This window comes from Neomonachus schauinslandi, chromosome 8, assembly GCF_002201575.2.
Source record: "Neomonachus schauinslandi chromosome 8, ASM220157v2, whole genome shotgun sequence".
Classification (NCBI taxonomy): Eukaryota; Metazoa; Chordata; class Mammalia; order Carnivora; family Phocidae; genus Neomonachus; species Neomonachus schauinslandi.
This window is the reverse complement of record NC_058410.1, coordinates 127080835-127100743: the sequence shown is the minus strand read 5'-3', so window position 1 is coordinate 127100743 and position 19909 is coordinate 127080835. Positions and strand designations below refer to the sequence as shown.

Here is a 19909-nt window from a genome sequence, read left to right as displayed (position 1 = left end):
CTTTTTATGGTTTATATCTGTCACAGTTTTTGTTTGTTTGTTTAATAGAACTTAGTCTGTATCCAGACTTCTAAAGACATGTATGTAGAACATTTAAGGCAGGGATATAAAGCTATTTTTCATACTCTCTTTTCCTGTTTAGCTTTTCTTTGTTGTACATATTCAAAGATAATTGAAATTGTACTAAACTTACGCCTTTTTCACTTATACATTGTTTTATCTTTAGCATGGTAGTCAAAAGAAAATTTTTTCATCTTCATATAGAAATATTAAGGGACATCTCAAGAACTTAAGATATTTGCACAGATGCTTTTGGTATTTATTTACTTTAAGGAATGGAACTGAGCCAGAAGAGATGTCTTGAGTTCTCTTCCAGTGATTAATAATCTATGCCTCTAAATCTTTTTTAGATTTAAAATCTGTTTTTAAATTTTCTGTAAAAGATTTTTTATTCATTTATTTGACAGAGAGAGAGAGAGAGTACAGCAGGGGGAGGGGCAGCGGGAGAGGGAGAAGCAGGCTCCCCGCTGAGCAGGGAGCCTGATGCGCAGGGCTCTCCATCCCAGGACCCTGAGATAATGACCTGAGCTGAAGGCACTTAACCGACTGAGCCACCCAGGCACCCCACAATTTTTTTTGAATTTAAAATATTTTTTAATGCATCGAAAAAATATTTTATGTAAGACATGCATCTTGATTTCTCATAATAATGATTCTTTGGGCATATATTCTTTAAACTTGATTTAAATATTAAATACAGTTAAGTGGAATTTGAGAAGAAATAGAGGCATGAAAATTTACTTGGGTTTTATTTGATTTTATCATTTAAAGATACTAGACATTATTGAAATTTCAGAAATATGATTACCCATCCATGTTCAGTCATAGTAAAGAAGCCTTACACATTTCTAATTTGTCATGTTCTTGTTGGACATTAAAACTGTGATGCAGTTTTAGCACTGTGACTTTCAAGCTGTAGTAGCCACATACCAAGAGGTAAAGTTATGTTTGTCTCTTCTGCATAGAGGAATAATTGTCTGGACAATGTCATGTGACTTTCAAATTTCTTTTCTCAGATTCTTAATGACCATTTAATAGCTAGTGAAAAACAGCATATAATCCAGTGGGAAGATTTCATGAAAGAACAACACAGCAGACAGGCTGAAGTGGATGAAGAACACAGAAAAGCCACGGAGAGGCTTAAAGAACAATATGCCGACATGGAGAAGGACCTAGCAAAATTTTCAACCTTTTAAGAACTTTAACCACAACAGTGACAATTTAATAAGAAAACATTAACTTCGCCCCAAAAAACTGTTCCCACCAAACCATTTAGCCTCTGCTTCAAGCTTAGCAATATATTCAGTGGCACTCTTACATCAGAAGAAAGTAAGTCCTACTGGAGTCTTAATTGTTTAATAGAAGAAGAGTGCTACATCTTTCCAGTTTTAAGTGCCTATATATGATTATTTGAATGGGGAGGATAGGAGGAAAAATGGGATAAATTTGCTTTTTGTTAATCAGAATTGGGTGTCTTTTCCATTGATTATCTCGGAGGACTGTAAGTATAGGCTTCTTAGAAAAATAATTTAATTCTTTCTCATAGAGGGTGAGTATTAGTTATTGTGGCTTAGAAGGGGATAGAATAGCTACTGTCATAACATCCTTGGTTATTGGAAGAATGTATACAGTGTTATTCCATGAGTAATGTGGACAAAAACAACTGTCTTTAGAGCAGAGATCATATTTAAGAGAGGTGAGAGGTACAACCTTTTCTCTGCTGAGACAAGGATGGCCACGTTGGTCTTTGAACTGCCCATTGGGAAAGGTTACAGATCTTGTAGTACGGCACAATGCCAAGTGTTTCACTGAATGACAAAACACACTTGCTAAGTTTTGTGGCCTTCCAGCACTTAATATTTTCAGCTTTTAAAACATACTTAGAAGGAAAAGCTTACCAAAAATATATTTGACGTTTAGCCTTTCCAAGAACCATAATCTTGTCCATGGTATTTACCTCATTTTTGTGTCTGTTTTGCTGTGGGTAAGCTTTGTAAGATAAATAACGTCTATACATGTTTCAACTGTATAATGAGTAATCAGCAAAATCTGCCAAGGAGTCCCTCTGGAACCGTATAAAGATTCTGGCTCTGAATAAACCAGAAGTGTTTGCCCACATGGCAAATGATCCATGTTAAATGTAAATCCTTTTTTAGTGTTTAATGTCTGTTCTCATAAGCAGGTGTATTATGATGAAACATGTACCAATTCTGTCATCACTGTGATCTTTAAAAAATCTGCATTTAACAGTCTAATTGAGAAACTAAGTTGATTTTTTTATTTGCCATAAACCAAGCAAAATTAAATGCAATAATTTCTGAGATTTATGGCGAATGAATTCAAGGTATGGATAAATCTTTCAAATATTTTTTATTGCTCTCCAGTAAAGAAAGGCACAAGAAAGAAAATACCCAACTCTCTTGTGTTATCTCAGTGTTGCTACTGCAGAAAAGTGACAGTGCTTGCTTGTGTAAATTTATGGCTTACTGTAAAGCTTCATTCTTGGCTGCATGTTGAAAATGTGATTAAAGTTAATAGAGGAGATGAAATAAGTATTTGAGATTTCTTTCAATAACACTGAACTTCTGCCAACTTTCTCTGTCTGCTACTGTAGGCTTGACAGGTTCATCAATCATTCTCTGGTACCTGGACTAAAAAGAGCACTTGCTGACACTAAGGCATGTTGGAATTTTCTTAATTCTCTTTCAGTGGATGGAAAAAAATAAAACCATACTTCCAAAAATAGCCCACACATGAAAAGGGAGGGGAACCTTAAATGAAAATTCCCTTTGTACTGTAGGCAGTTTTTGGAATGCTATTAATTGCCAGCGCACCATTTGAACAGATGCGAGAAATCAGGACTGTGTGTGTGAGAGCAAATGTGCTAGCAAAAGTGGCTATTCCTCTTGTGCAGCAAAGGTTTCTGATAGTGTTTGTTCCTCTCATACGAATAATAAATACTGTATAAGTTTGTATATTTTATATAAGGATCTAAAGGACTTCTTAAACCAAAATGAATTGGTAAGCTTTTTGAACTGTCAACATTAAGATACTAAATTCTTCCTTTGTAACTTTGTTAGCTAATCAACATAGTGTGTAAAAGAGACGGTTGGTTTGCCTTCCCCTTAATATTTTCACTTATATTTCCCAGTTTCCAAATCACTTTTGATAGATATTTTATTTGCATATAAAAATTAACTTTAATAATTACATAATTTACAACATTTCTGTTTATGCTGTTGAGCAGAGATAAAATGGGTTCTGCATAGCTCACAGGATTATTTTGTAATGATCAAGTGAAGTAACATTCTGCCTTTTTAAAGTATTATAAAAATATTCTTGGGGCTCCTGGGTGGCTCAGTTGGTTAAGCGACTGCCTTCGGCTCAGGTCATGATCCTGGAGTCCCTGGATGGAGTCCCGCATCGGGCTCCCTGCTTCTCCCTCTGACCCTCCCCCCTCTCATGTGCTCTCTCTCTCTCATTCTCTCTATCTCAAATAAATAAATAAAATCTTTAAAAATATATATATATATATATTCTTAAGGTCTAAGTATTTTCTATTTTTCATTATGATTTCTTTTTTTTTTTGACTTACGTATTTATGGGTGTTTTTTTCATTTCTTAACCTGTAGATTTTTAAATTGTTCTTGTTGTTGATTTATTCTTTAATTGGATTGTGGTTAGAGAATGGTTTGGTGTAAGACTGATACGTTGAAATTCTTTTATTTCCCGTATGACCTAAAATATTGTTAGTTTTTGTGTTTCATTAGCACTTGAACATACGCTGTTTTCCAGTTGTTGGGTATCCATTAGACCAAACTTACTGTGTCGTTCCAATTATCTCTGTTTTACTGTTGTTTTCCTTCTATGTAATCCCTCAGATTCTGAGATGACTTGAAATTTCATACTCTAGTCAGTTTTCTAATTCTTCCTGTAATTCTATCAATTTTTGTTTTCTGTATTTTGAAGCTTTGTTATTAGGTAGATACAACTTTGGAATTTTTTATCTTCCAAGCTTAGAACTGAATCTTGTTGACATAGCCTCTATTTCCAGTAATGTTTTTATTTCATTTTTTATTGCTTTTAATTCTGTGTTTTTTTTTTAATTTACATAAGCTACACACATCAGCTAGTTAGTATTTGTAACTTAAAAATTATAACTGGATTTTTTTTCTTTCTATCTAATCCATTTAAATTTGTTGAAACTATTAATGTATTAGGATTCATTTGTATCATCTTTTGTGCTTTTTGTCCTACGTTTTCTGTTTCTTCACTGCCCATTGTTTTGTTTGTTTTTGCTTTCTTATAGATCAATTTCCATTTTGTTTTCCTGTTTATCCTCCCTCTACTAGTTTAGAAGGTAAAACTCAATTTTTAACTTTTAGTGCTTACCAAGAAATTTAATCTGCATAGTTAACAAAATCTAAAGTTAGTATCTTTACTGTCTTCCTAAACACCAGAGACTTCTGAAGAGTTTGATTCCTCAATCAGTTAGTGCCTAGAATTTTAATTTATCTCAGTTTAACTCCAAAAATAGCTATTTTATTGTATACAGTCAGTATTTATTTAGACTTACCCACAGTTTATCATTTTACTATCCTTGAAAGGTAGCTGGCTCTACAATTCTAGATGGATGGATTGATGGTTATTTTCCCTCAGTATTTAGTGATATTCTTTCATTGTCTTCTTGCTTTCGTTGTTGCTTCTGAAATAGTTGTAGTCTGATCAGTATTCCTTTGAAGTTAATCCTTTGAAGCTAATCTGTCTCACATTGTTTACAGTTTTTATCTTTGGTGTTTTATAATTAAAGTCATTGTAACACAATGTGGATTTCTTTTATTTTTTATTCCAGTATTTTTTTTTTTTTAAGATTTTATTTATTTATTTGACAGAGAGAGACACAGCGAGAGAGGGAACACAAGCAGGGGGAGTGGGGGAGGGAGAAGCAGGCTTCCCGCCGAGCAGGGAGCCCGACGTGGGGCTCGATCCCAGGACCCTGGGATCATGACCTGAGCCGAAGGCAGACGCTTAACGACTGAGCCACCCAGGCGCCCCTATTCCAGTATTTCTTTTTTAACTTCTTTTTATTATACTGTACGCATTCATTGAGCTTCCTAAACCTGAAAATTAGTGCTTTTCATGAAGTCTGGAAAATTTTCAACCATTATCTCTTTTAAATATTGCATATCGCTCATTCTCTCTATTCTCTCCTGTAGGAAATCATCACATTCTGTTCTTTGTATCTCTTATATCTGTTTCATATTTTCTGTCTCTTTTTCTTCAGTGTGTTGAATTCTGGATAGTTTCTTTAAATCTGTTTTCCAGTTCCCTAATTCTTGTGTTCACACCATCTCTAACCTATTTATAACCTATTGAGTTTTTAATTACAGTTGTTTTTTTCATTTCCAAAGAATTGTTTGTTTCTTTCTCAAACATTCCTGGTCATTTGGGATAGTTCCATTGTTTCCTCTTTCTCTTTTCTTAAAACATATTAAATGTACTTACGTTCTATATATGATAATTTCATATTTTTCTCCTTTTTTGTGGCTCTAAATCTAAATTTGTATATGTTGTTTTGTCTGAAACAGTTACGGTGATTTGTTTTCTAATAAGATCAGTGATTTTGGTTGAATTGGTATTCTTCTAAACTTTATTTTGGGGAATTTTTATTTAAAATATGTTCCCATAGAGAAGATACTGTTTTTCTGTTTCTTGAACTACCAGTTTGTTTCTTGGGGCACGACCAACCCTGGATCACTTCAGTTTTCATCTTGGGTTTCCTTCCTCTTTCTCCCCTATCCTTCATTGAGTGCACACACACATGCACGTACACTTACTCACAGGTAGTGTGAACTTCATCCTCGAACATATGTGAGTGTCAGCATTCCTAGAGGAGACTTTTCTCGACAGATCTACTTGGAGTTAAGAAGGGCACACTGAGGTATTTTCTAGTTTACTCATTGAGAGTGGTACCCTTTGGGGGTTCATCAGTCCTACTCTTCATCCAGCTCAGTCCCTGTTATGAACTGAATTGTGTCCCACCAAATTAATATGTTGAAGCCCAAACCCCCAAAGTGATTGTGTTTGGAGATAAGCGCCTTTAAGGAGGTAAGTAAGGTTAAATGAAGTGGAGCCCTAATCCCATAACACAGCATCCTTCTGAAAAGAAGAGACAACAGAGCACTCTCTCTGCACTTGCACACACAGAAAAGTTCATATGAGGACACAGCAAGAATTGGCCATCTGCAAGCCTCACCAGAAATTGAATTTTCTGGAATTGTGATTGTGGACTTACTGCCTCCAGAACTGTGAGGTAACAGATCACTTTTGTTTAAGCTACCCCATCTGTAGTATTTTGTTACGGCAGTCAGAGGAGACTAATACAGCCCCGGACTGTGTAATTCCTGTCGCCCGTGTAGACATGGCTCCTTAAAACTGGGGCCCTTCTAGGCTACAGGAGTGGAGAAATGTCTTTAGGACAGTTACTAATTCCCAGTCTGAATTATGGTATGGAATTTCACTCCTATCTGCCTTCAGTTGTTTCCATTTATTTACCATTACTCAGCCATGAATAAAAAAAAAAATAGTTAAATTTTTTCACCAGTGTTCTTGATATTCAGTAGCTAGTGAGATTTCCCTGTACAGAAATAGCATGTTAAACAAGTATGTGTTGATTTTATTATATTAAAATTTACCTCCAAAAGAAATGTCCATATTCTGGTATAAAAAGCGATATGTTTCGTTTTTAATTATTGTGCCAAATATTGTCCATTTGATTATTTATTATCTGCGAACTAATTTGATTATTTCTATTACTTCTGTTGGATTCTTTCTTTTTACTGCTTGTGAGCTACTGAAGACGAGTAAGAATATAGTAGTCTTGTTCTGAACCTGGATCACTTTTATCTGAATACTTCATTTTGGATTATTTTCTTTTTAGGACATTACTGTGGTTTGTGAATATGTAAATAAATGGATATGTAGTTAGAGGTTAGATCTGTGGTATTAAACAAGAAGTGCCCTAAAAACCTGGAGGAGTCACAGATGCTTCCCGGATACATCGTAGATTCTCTTCTTTGCTCCTGGAACATGTAGGCTTTCCATCTGAACACTTCCATTCACTTTCTGAACTGTTTCTTAATGTACATTTATTTTGATGTATTAGGTTCTGGTGCAAATTAAAAGTAGAGGGTTTTATTGCTTTGGAATTTAGCATAATGACTTCCTTTCCTGAAACTACCCTAGAGGTTCCTTTTTTGCCATTTGGTGCTGTAAGTCTGTATCTCAGGATGAAAAATACCAGAAAAATATTTTAAATATTCATTCAGTTAAAATATTTGAAGCTACCATTATAGAACATGTATTTTCTAGTAGTTCTTAGTCCTTCAGAAAAGTTTTAAAATCATTTCATTAATTTTCGACTCCAGTAAATACGGATATTAATAACGTGCAACTCAAGGTCACAGAATGAATGGAAGGTTAAAAATCAGTCATATCACTACCTGCTCTTCCTTCTCATTTTTAAAATTAACTTAAAAGCAGTGCTTTCTTGTGATTGATCTGGCAAAATTAACAAAGCAGTATTTCCTCTGATATTTTCATATTTATGTTCCATAAAAAAAAAGAAACTGACATTTTCACATGTGATGCACTGCCCAGAGCGGTGAATTAATAAGTACACTAACGTCTGATCCTCACAAAAATTCAAGATTCAGATGGTCTCTGCAGAAATAATCAAAATTGATTTAAGATAAGTAACCAATACTCACATTTGTATAACACAGCTTATAGATTACAGTTTACATTGTACTTTTAAGTGCCTTATGTGTAATTTAATCTTACTTCATCCTTGTAACCAAGACTTATACAGTTTGTTCTTTGGAAAAAAAGTAAAGTGGTAGAAATACAGGGAATATAGTGTTTTGCTCACCTAACATTGAGCCAGCAACATTAGCTAGATAAATAATTCTTTTGTTTTTTTTTTTTTAATCCATAAATGTCATGAAAATCCACGGTATAGATGTGTCCCTCAATTTTTCTTTAAAAAAAATTTTTTTTAAAAAAAGAATGCTTCATGTACTACAAAGATTAATAAGTCAACATGTGAAATTTAACCAAAGATTAGTAAGTTTCAATATGTGAAATTTCTGTCTTTTAAAATATTCTGAATTACTAAAGGTATTTACTACTGTTTCAGACTGTGCCACAGGATAGAAAATAATATGGGGCGCCTGGGTGGCTCAGTCGTTAAGCGTTTGGCTTTAGCTCAGGTCATGGTCCCAGGGTCCTGGGATCGAGCCCCGCATCGGGCTCCCTGCTTAGCAGGAAGCCTGCATCTCCCTCTCCCACTCCCCCTGCTTGTGTTCCCTCTCTCGCTCTCTCTCTCTCTCTGCCAAAAAAATAAATAAATAAAATCTTTTAAAAAAATGCACTTTGAAATGTAAACACGTACATGAGAAAAAGAACTTAAGACACTCTATCAATAATTATGTTGCCTACAGGGGCGCCTGGGTGGCTCAGTCGTTAAAGCGTCTGCCTGCGGCTCAGGTCATGATCCAGGGTCCTGGGATCGAGCCCCGCATTGGGCTCCCTTCTCCTCGGGAAGCCTGCTTCTTCCTCTCCCACTCCCCCTGCTTGTGTTCCCTCTCTCGCTGTCTCTCTCTGTCAAATAAATAAAATCTTAAAAAAAAAAAAATAATATGAGTGTGGCCAAGGTTAAAAGGCCGATAAATGCCACTAGGGAACAGACTGCTGTATGATTTGAGGTCGCTGAGAACTGTCAACAAACACACACCGAGCCAGAGTGGTCCAGCCTTCACTTAAAGGGAATACAAGCCCATTGCAATGCATTTAGCCCTCCTGGCCAGCAAAACCACTCCACAGTCAACATGGGCAGTATTAATACTTTTTAAAAATGGAAGTGAATACAGAATATGTGGTTCCCATTATTCCTTTGGAATAATTGTTTTCCTCCCTTAAACGTAAAAAAAGAAAATCAAGTTTGATTGAGACCAGGCAGGCCTGGAGAAGTTTAGCCTTCATAGCAAATAATTTATCCACCATGTATGGGTGAAAAATTTGACTATAAAAGAAGTCAGTGTCATCTGCAAATTTTATTTCTTTCATGATATGTCAAAAATCCCTGAAGATTTCACCAAAAAACTATTAGAACTAATCAACAAATTCAGTAAAGTTACAGGATATAAAATCACAAAAATCAGTTGTGTTTCTATACACTAACAACAAGAAAGTAAGAGAAATCAGAAAGTGAAATTAAAACAATCCCACTTAAAACTGCATCAAAAAGAATAAAATACCCAGGAATAAATTTAACCAGATGTACAAGATTTGTACACTGAAAACCAGACATCGTTGAAAGAAATTGAAGAAGACATAAATAAATGGAAGGATGATCCGTGCTGAAGGATTGGAAGACTTAAACAATTTATAAAAATGTCTGTACTACCCAAATTCAGAATGATTACTGTAGATGATATGTGTTAGCTAGATTGTGTTAGTCCCTAACAAAATTCCAATGGCATTTTTTCACAGAAATAGAAGAATCCTAAAATTAGTATGGAACCACAAAACACCCTGAGTAGCTAAAGCAATCTTGAAAAAGAAGAACAAGGCTGGAAGCATCACACTTTATTTCAAAGTATGTTACAAAGCTATAGTAATCAAAACAGTATGGGATTGGCATAAAAACAGACACATACATCAGTGGAAAGAATAGAGAGCAGAGCCCAGACATAAACCTGCATGTATATGTGACCATATGTGACCATATGGTTATTTAATTTATGACGAATCAGGAATATACAATGGGGAAAGGATAGTCTCTTAAGTAAATGGTGTTGGGAAAACTGGACAGCCACATCCAAAAAAGAATGAAACTAGATCACTATTTTATACCATACACAAAAATTAAAATGGATTAAAGACTTCGTTGCATAACCTATAACCATAAAGCCCCTGGAAGATGGCACAGGGGTAAGCTCTTTGACATTTGATGATTTTTTTGTATTTGATACCAAAAGCAAAAAGTAAGACTACTTTAAAAAGCTTCTGTACATCAATAAAATGAAAACTGTGGAATGGGAGAAAATATTTGCAAATCGTATCTGATAAAAGGTTGATATTCAAAATATATAAAGAACTCCTACAACGCAATAGCATAAAAGCAAAAATTCAGTAAAAAATGGTCAGAGGAACTGAATAGACAACTTTCCAAGAAAGTCATACAAATGGCCCACAGGTGCCTAAAGAGGTGTTCAACATCACTAATTATCAGAGAAATGCAAATCAAAATCACAATGAGACATTACCTCACACCTGTTAGAGTGGCTAGACAAGAAATAGTAAGTGTTGGCAAAGATAATGGAGAAAAGGGAACCCTCATGCACTCTTGGTGGGAATGTAAATTGGTGCAGCCACTCTGGAAAACAGTATGGAAAATTAAAACTTGAACTACCAGAGGATCCAGCAGTTCCACATCTGGGTATATATTTAAATGAAACCTTATCACTATCTGGAAGAGATATCTGCACCCCTATGTTCATTGCAGTATTTACAATAACCAAGATCTGGAAATGACCTAAATCCATCAGTGGTTGGATAGAAAAAGAAAATGCGATTATATATACACAATGGAATATTAAGCAGCTGTAGAGAAGAAGGTAATCTTGTCATTTGTGAAAACATGAGTTTTCACATGGGCCTTAAGAGCATTATAAGTAAAATAATGCTTATTATAATATAGTTAGAGAAAGACAAATACTGTACGGTCTCACCTATATGTAGAATCTAAAGAAAAAAATCAAACAGAAACTGAACAGACTGGTGGTTGCCAGAGGTGGGGGTGGGGAGTGAGTAAAATGGGCAAAGGGGGTCAAAAATTACAAACCCGTTAGAAAATAAATTAGGTCATGAGATGTACAGCATGGTGACTGTAATTAATAGTACTATATTGTGTATTTGAAAGTTGCTAAGGGAATAGATCTTAAAAGCTCTCATCACAAGAAAAGAATTTTATAACTGTGAAATGGTGGATGTTAACTTACTGTGGTGACCATTTTGCAATATATATATATATCACATCACGTTGTACACCTGAAACTAATGTAATGTTCTATGTCAATTATATATCAATAAAGCTGAGAGAAAAAAGTCAATATATGAGGTTAGCTAGATTGAGTTTAAAAGTTTCTCTATTGCATAGATGTAATTCTCGACTTCTATGAAATTGCTTATATTGCAAAAATTACAATTCTACAAAGAAAATATGTTCTAAATGTTTTTAAGGTTTAATATAATGCATTCCCTTAAAATATATTTGTAGAGGGGCGCCTGGGTGGCTCAGTTGGTTGAGCGACTGCCTTCGGCTCAGGTCATGATCCTGGAGTCCCGGGATCGAGTCCCGCATCGGGCTCCCTGCTCGGCGGGGAGTCTGCTTCTCCCTCTGACCCTCCCCCCTCTCATGTGCTCTCTCTCAAATAAATAAATAAAATCTTTAAAAAATATATATATATATATATTTGTAGAGAATTTGAAAAGAAAGCCACAAGTCAAATCACTTTTTAAAAAAACTTAATGTACCCTGAAAGGCTTAAACAGCTTTTTTGGAAATGTTACCTTTTTTAAGAAAATAGTTTATAGGGGCGCCTGGGTGGCTCAGTCGTTAAGCGTCTGCCTTCGGCTCAGGTCATGATCTCAGGGTCCTGGGATTGAGTCCCACATCGGGCTCCCTGCTTAGCAGGAAGCCTGCTTCTCACTCTCCCACTCCCCCTGCTTGTGTTCCTGCTCTCACTATCTCTCTCTCTGTCAAATAAATAAAATCTTTAAAAAAAAAAAAATAGTTTATAAAGTTACAGTAAGACCACTGTTGCAGAATTTTTAAAATGTGGTCAATTGTATATTAAATTTGCTTTAAAAATTAATTATACATCAAATAAATAATTTATTAAGATGGAAAACATTAATGTTTAATTGTACTAAGCAAAATTTTGATGCTAAGGAATCTGTCCTTAACTTGGAGTCTAAAATTTATAACAAACCAGCAGGTGTCACTGTGATAACAGATTTTTTTTTTTTCCCCCTCCATCTAAGCAGCTCTGTGTAGATGGGTGTATACCATCTATGAACAAATATGTGTAAGAGATAATTTAAGTTACATTACTGAACAAAAATACTAGAATGTAGGAAAGTATGTACAGGATTTCTGGAGGGTTAGGAGTACTTTTGAGAATTATATTTTTTTCCTTTCTTCATCTCTCAAACATACAGATTTTTCATTATATTATTGATGTGAGGGTTTTATTAGCAGTAAAAGTATATAGTAAAAAACTCCAGGTGATGTTTTGGACTTTCTACTGAAGTATAGACTAGTGCACAGATGATTAGGTTGCAGCTGTGTAACCAAAACCAAATCAAGAAACAGCATTCCCAGGAATGTTTTCAAATGAATTTTGAAAAGCCCTTGGTCCTTTCCTCCAAAGTGAGGTAGAGTTATAATTTCTAAATGAATGTTTAGAGACCAAAATATGTAATTGGTGGAAAATAATGGGAATTGAAGATCTGGTTGTCAGGGCATTTTTTTCCCTACCTGGTATAGAAGCCAAAGTAGAATTTAATGAGTATTTATTCACTGGAGCATTGTGTAGTGTCTGGATTTTATTCCAAGAGAAATACAGTCAACATAGTCCTCAATCTTAAAGGACTTTATAATCAAGTTGTGCATATATGATAATAAAATAGAAAAGCCAAGACAATATGATACCAAGGACCATAATATTAATATATCAACGACCATTTTTTGTGTATGTGTGTGTGTGTGTGTGTGTGTATACGTACACACACCCCATTATATACAAGCAAGTAGTTTATGATTAAAATAAATGAATTCCAGGTAGGAACTATCTTTGTGAATTGTAAACAGAGAATCATTCTATTATTAATACAGATAAAACTTGAATTGATTAGGATTTAGAGAATGAAAAGAATGACAAAATATTTCTGGTTCAGTTTAGTTCAGTAAACACATGGAACACCTATATTCCAGCCACTCTATTCCTCAATAGATATCAGAGATAAAGAAGTGAATGAAGCTTGGTTTCCACCCTTGTTTACCAAAAACATAGACAGAAATACTCCTGGCAAATTCAAATGACAATTTATAGATTCTTCAATGTTGAAGGCAGTGATAGGGAAGACTAGGAATTGGAAAGCGCACTGGTTTGAGAGCCAAAAGACTTGGGTTTTAGTCATGCTTCCATCACTAAATTTATACAGAGACTTAAACACATCACTCAGAAAATTTTCACGTCATTTCCAACTTGAGTATTTTGTGTTTATCCTGTAGGTAATGAGACTATTAGAGTAAGTGGCACTGTGAAAGTTACAGGAAGGTTACTGTGTAGACTCAGATGTATGACTGACTGATAGAGGAAATTACTAGCCTGCTCATGGATTTTGAGAACGTAGCTGAAAACAGCAATGCCTAGTCTAGACAGGGCAGGGTTAGAGATGAAGATCTTGGTTTGGAATTTAAGGTAGTAGGAATTCTTAACATCCATATATAGATATGTTTATGTGCTATCTATATTACTTATGCCAATTACTAGCACGTTTCAGATTGAGGTATTTCCTTTTCATATACATTCTTAATTGTTATCCGAAGTGACCAAATTTTTGCTTTTGAGAATATCATCACTATAAAAGTAAAAAAGATATTGAAGGGTCTTCTCTTCACCTTTTAGATATTTTGCTTTTATGTAATTAGTGAGAAAGTACGATGGGGTTTTATTAAGCAGCTACCCCTCTTTAAGGATTTCCTGTTTCCTTTCCCAGAAGACTAAATTGTTCAAGGACAAAGAATGTGTTTTATATCCCATGCTGAGAACATGTGCTGACTGTGTATTAAACAAGGGAAACTCCATATTACAGAGCTAGTTATGGGTTTGGTTAAGGAAGATTTGAATTATCCTCGCTGTTTACATTTGTGTTTTACCAGTGATTGAATATGAAGAAATACATAGGCTGGATTAACATGTTCCATTATTTTTAGTCTACACCATCAGGATTCTGGTCTATCGTCACCTAATTTATAATATTGCTATTTCTCTTAGGAAAGCTTTTAAGGTGAACTATATACTGCAAAAGTAGAAACTTGAAACCTTACCTTTTTGAAACACACACACACATAATTACTCCCAATTAACCGGTATAGGTATTTTTCTAAAATTTAGGTCATCTGTTTGGAACTTGGAATGAATCTCTAGATGGAAACAATGATGTACATAGTGATTAGGTGCTTAGCTCGCCCAAAAAACTATTATGTCTCAAAATATCATGGGCCAATAGTACTACCAATAGTGTATGTAATGCTATAAGCCACTATATTTAATTTTTTTTTTTTTTTTTTTTTTGAGAAATGTACCTAGAGTTTCAACTTGAGAGACCTGGAATGAACCCTTCTTGCTGTAGCCTGAAAGTAATGTTCCCCGGTAGGACCAGAGGAAGCAGAAATCCCTTAGTTCCTGAAGAGAGTCTAATACAGTTTAGGCCAAATCCTTCTTTATCCCCAGGCCTGGCTCCCACCAGTCTGCTTGCCTTTCCATTGTTATACTTACTGTCTCAAAACAGAATGTTATCCATCTCGTTTCCAGATGAAGTCACGGTTTCTCTTATCTGGTGCTGAAGAGATTTTGGAATTCTTAATAGGATTTGTTGAGAATAAGAAGCAGACGACAGAAGAGAAGCACCCTCCCCTATCACCACCATGCACTCGACACATATCGGTAAATGTACTCAGGTGACGATGATAGTTTTTTTAAACCCATCACTGGATAAAGTATCTTCATTTGCAGATTCAATGAACTTCAGACATTTTGTCTGAGGTTCTCTAAGTGTGGGATGTTCTTTGAAGTGACTGAGTTGGCTGTGAAGTTGCTGCCTAGGACTTACAATGGGGCTTGAGAAATGACAAGTGGCTGTAGAGAGCAACTCCCAAGGGTTTATTTTCATTTCTTTTCCCTTCTTTCTTGCCCAAACTGGCCCTGCCGTCCCAGACCTGGGTTACCATGAAGTGAGTTAGGGTGGTGGAGAGATCCCAGGTCCCAGTGGTGTCTACAATTATAAGATGATAATAAAACACCTTCCTGCATCTGATAAATGTGTATCTCTTGTGTTGATCCTGGGTTTATTGTCTTATAATCTCATGTAGGTATCTTCTTAAGGACCCAGAGTGAGACTACTTGAGTCCTGGAATGCCTGGACATTACAGTCAATCACCTGAGAAAGTGGTGATTCTTAGGACCAGGTGGGTTGAGAACCTCTCCCCTCCTCTCCCCTTCTCATCTGGACTTTCAGAAGTCTAGGCACACTTGGTAGCATTTCTTGGGGTTACAGATAACCCCTGCCACATGGAGCTAGTCAGGGAATCTTCTTGATACGAGTGCTTGAGCCAAAGATGAGTGAGTTATGTTTTATAAACCAGATTATCTAGTTATATTTTATGACTGTTCCCCTTTTGTAGCCCCCAAATCCTCAGTGAAACCTTTTTTACATGATCTCAGTTGTGTGGGGGGAATTGGGGAAGGAGGTGTCCCTTGGCACAAAGTACATGGTGGTGATAGTAGGGAGAGATCTCCAAGGAGCAGGTGAGCATTGTGCCCACGAGGCCTGGTTACTGCTTTTCAGTGGAGATTTCATCTCCAGTGCCCACCTAGGAGCATCTAGATTTCATTTTAGTAAAGAAAAAGGCAAGTTCCCTTTTTAAGTGTTAGGGAAAGGAAAACAATGATAGTAAGTGAAAAGTAAGAGACAATACTCATCGTTGCTGTGGCCCACTGACTGGCTGAGCCACGTCTAGATGCCCATTTGTATGCCACCTTGTATCTCAAACAAGCAGCAAAACAAAACCTAGATTAAATGTGTACAGGAAAAAAAAATGCATGTTTCAAACATTAGTTATAATCAATTAAACTAATTTTATTTCTTTTGTTTCTGTTTTTTCAGATGAAAAGATAAAAATTTAGGGATCATGCAAAATCATTCATTTAACATATTACAAATGTGTTATAACTACCATCTAGACCCAAGATGCCCTCCAGAGGCTCCACATTTACCCTTAGCTCCATTTATCTGCTAACGTTTATAGTAAAATACCTGAAAATTTGCTGCTGTCTCCACTTACCTGACCTTGTATTCTCCTTGAGACCTTTCCAGCCTGCTTTTCAGTACCACTCCTCCACTGAAACCCCTCTTGTCAAGGTCACCAGCAACTCCATCAAGCCAAATCCAATGATTGGCCCTGAGTTCATATTATTCTACCTCAGCAGTTGACACAATTGATTACTCCCTCCTTCTAGAAACACTTTCTTCACTTGGCTCTCTGATCGCCATATATTCCTGGTTTGCCTTCCACCTCTCTGGATGTTCCTCTTCTTTCCAGCCTCTAATTTTATATGTGCCTCAGGGTCAGACCTCCAACCTAGTCTCTACCCAACAGCCATGACTTTAACCAGCCCCAATTTCTATCTCCAGCCCTGACTCTTCCCCTCACACATTCAAAAATCTGCCTGAGAAGCTTATCTACTTAGATAGCTAACAGGTATCCAACTTCAGTGTCTAAACAGAACTCTTGATTCCCCTTCTTCACACACTGTTCCTCCCCTAGTCTTCCAAATCTCAGTATGAGGCCTCACTGTTTATCCAGTTCCTTGATTCTTGTGTCACACACCCCATCTGTTAGCTAAGTTGGCTTTGCCTTCATAATATATCCCAAATCTAACCACCAGTTTTTACCAACTCACTGCTGCAATTCTAGTCTAAGCCACTATTGGGTTTTTCAACTAGACTCCTGCTTCTTAACCAGTCTCCTTGCGTTTGCTTTTGCTCCCCACCCATTCATTTCCCTCACTGCAGCCATGTGTCTTTTAGAAAGCACGACCAGATCACTGTCATTCACCTGCTTACAACTAATAGCAGTCTCTCCCACTCAACAAAATCCACACCCCTTGGCATGGCCTATGAGGTCCTGTCTATGTCACGTTTATCTCCTGCCCTGTGCACATTGCTTAATTTCATCTAGTTATGCTAGCTTTCTTGCTGTTCTTCAAACATACCCAAACTCATTTCCACCTAGGAGCCTCTGCCTGACATGCTTTTTCCCCATATCCAATCAAGACTCCCTCCCTCACTTTCTTTAGTTCTCTGTTCAAACATCACCCCCTCAGAGAGGCCTTCCCTGGCCACTCAACCTAAAATAGCACCCTCACATTTGTATTTAAAGTCCCCTGACTAAAATATAAGCTCCATGAGGGGCAGGACCCTTGTCTGTCTTACCCATTCTGTATTCTCAGTGCCTGGCATATGGGACTTATTGGATGGATGGATGGATGGATGGATGGATGAATGGATGGGTGGATGGATGGATGGTTGGGTGGATGGATGGATGGTTGGGTGGATGGATGGATGGTTGTGTGGATGGATGGATGGCTGGGTGGATGCATGGATGGGAGGCTATGCTGTAGTCTAACACTCCACCTAGATTTCTTCATACCTGATTTTTTAAGGTGTAATATGAAAGAACTGAGGGATTTCTTTATAGCTTAATTCTACATTTGGTAATGGATTATTTAAAAACCTTTAAAGATAATACATCCTTAAATTTTTGAATGATAATGCCAGGCATAGATATTTCATAGAAATGGCTTTCTCTTTACCTACATATCTAGCTATAGTAATATATTGTTCAAGGGGAAAATGAATTCTCCACAGCAACTATTGGAAACTAATGTTGAATCATAATAGAGACTCTAACTAGAAAATTTTCAGTACTTCTCATTTCATTAACAAACCATACAAACAATAACCTCTATCAAGAGGAGATCTGACAATTGTAACATACATAACTGAATCAGACAGGGTGTTTGAGAACCACGAGAGGTGGGATAGCTGAGGCAGTGAGAGTATTCACTGTGAGTTCGGTTCCACCTCTGCTACTCATTAATTAGGTAACCATGGGCAAGTTACTTAGCTGCTCTGTGCCTCAGTTTCCTCATCTGTAAAATAGGAGTGGTAAAAGTACTAAAACTTACCTCATAAGTTTGTTCTGAGGATTATATGAGCTAACTTATGTAATATATTTACAACATAGCCTGACGCATGAGCGCCATTTTTTAACAGTTTTATCATCATCATCGATTCTAGATGTCCATTTGGGAATTTATTCTTTGCAACCCATCCATAAAAAGGTTGATAGGTCATGATTGTAACTAGTTTAAGTTTCTTAAAGTGAAGTCTATAGCAGTTCCCCTTGGAGCACTTAGCTGGATTAGACTGCTTTCTATGATCTTAAAATACATATTAAAGCCAAAGAAATGCTAGTTTTGTAAATCCTTAGATGGCACACCCATACAGCTGGTACCACAAATGATGTCACATTTCAGGAAGATCGGCTAATATATTCCATGGAATCAAAGGTACTTCTCAGGATGAAATGTTTTACTTCTAGTTCCCAGGCTGGTCTTTGATTCAGACCCAAATTAGAGAAAAACCTAGCCTTTCAAACAGGTCTTTGCTGAACCGACTTTGACAGCACTTAATTGACCAGAGTTATTTATTACCACATTTAGTAATTTGGGTGAAATTTCTCATTTCTCAAAACAAGTTTTGCTTGCACCCTTTCAAAAGAATGTTTTTAGTATGTGGGTAGGTTGTCTGGGGCCAGCCTCTTATCTAGAGCCCAGATTCAAAAAGTCTGAGTTCAGCGAAGTGACTTAGACCGCGTGCTTTTGTTTTGTTTTGTTTAATAAGCATGTATGGATCTTGCTAAAACACAGTGCTGCCCCCATCCAAGAACAATGCCGCACACATCATTTCCTGAAATAATGGAGTTGGAAGGCAATTATCTACTCACGAAACAGGCTGAAACAACAGTTCCTGATATTCTTCTCAAATACTTGAACTTCCCAAGGAATCCGGAAAAAATAATTCCATGAGCCGGTGTTGTGAATGAAGGTATGACATTTCAGTTTCCTCCACTGGAATCCAGTGACCAGCAGTAATGAATTACTACCCACTTGGCATTACTCAGAGGGGCTCTGGCCGGGTAAGTTGTTTGTCTTTGCTTTGGGAACACTTCTCACTGCCTTATAGCCTCTTGTGAGATGGTGGCCTTGGGTCCTTTTTTTGTCCACTTCTGGGAACCATCCCAGAGATTACCTGCAGCTTCTGGAACTATACTTACTTATGGCATTGTTCTTCTTTTACTCCCTAAGAGAATTTGGGGCTTCTGTTTCAGGCTTTCCGATAAGAAATGTGCACTTTCTAGAGAGCATGAATATCCATTTCATCAAAACATGTTTTTGAGTAGTGTGAGAGCTTTTTTTGAACCGTGTGGGTCCTTTATCTTCAGTGCAGCTTGGTAGATATTCATAATAAGAGCTGTCTTCTCTGTGATCCTTAACAATCTGGGCATCACAGAGGTAGCCTAATCATGTTCATGGCAAACAAGAGAAATGAAGACTTCTAATATTTAGACATTGCCTTCTGGAATTCTCATCTGAAGGAAAACTGGCACAATAAATGATTTCATCATGGGTTTTCTTCTTTGTGTCCTGGGAAAAAATTGGGGACAGTCATGGACTCTGAGCCTATATAGTTTGAACTATGCCAACTATATGTCTTTGGAAACTTCCAGAAGATTGCCTGTTTGAAATTTCATCTGAATATTGGACTTTGTGTTGACATATCCTCCCTACGAAATAAGAGGTATAACGTATCGTGTGTAGGTGTTGCAGGGAGTGAAAGTTAGCAGAATGAAGAGAAACTCGAGACACTGTCA

At 36.5% G+C, this 19909-nt stretch overlaps 1 protein-coding gene across 2 annotated transcripts in view; it reads left to right on the top strand.

Moving 5' to 3' along the window:
• BLOC1S5 (biogenesis of lysosomal organelles complex 1 subunit 5) overlaps positions 1–2615 on the top strand; it is a 42796-nt gene extending 40181 nt beyond the window's left edge. For both annotated transcript variants that reach the window (XM_044917418.1, XM_021696996.2), the window contains one exon: positions 1077–2615. In XM_044917418.1, the coding sequence (XP_044773353.1) occupies positions 1077–1095 (19 nt within the window). In that variant the 3' untranslated portion in view covers positions 1096–2615. The remainder of the gene's footprint in view (positions 1–1076) is intronic.
• Positions 2616–19909: the final 17294 nt, after the last annotated feature.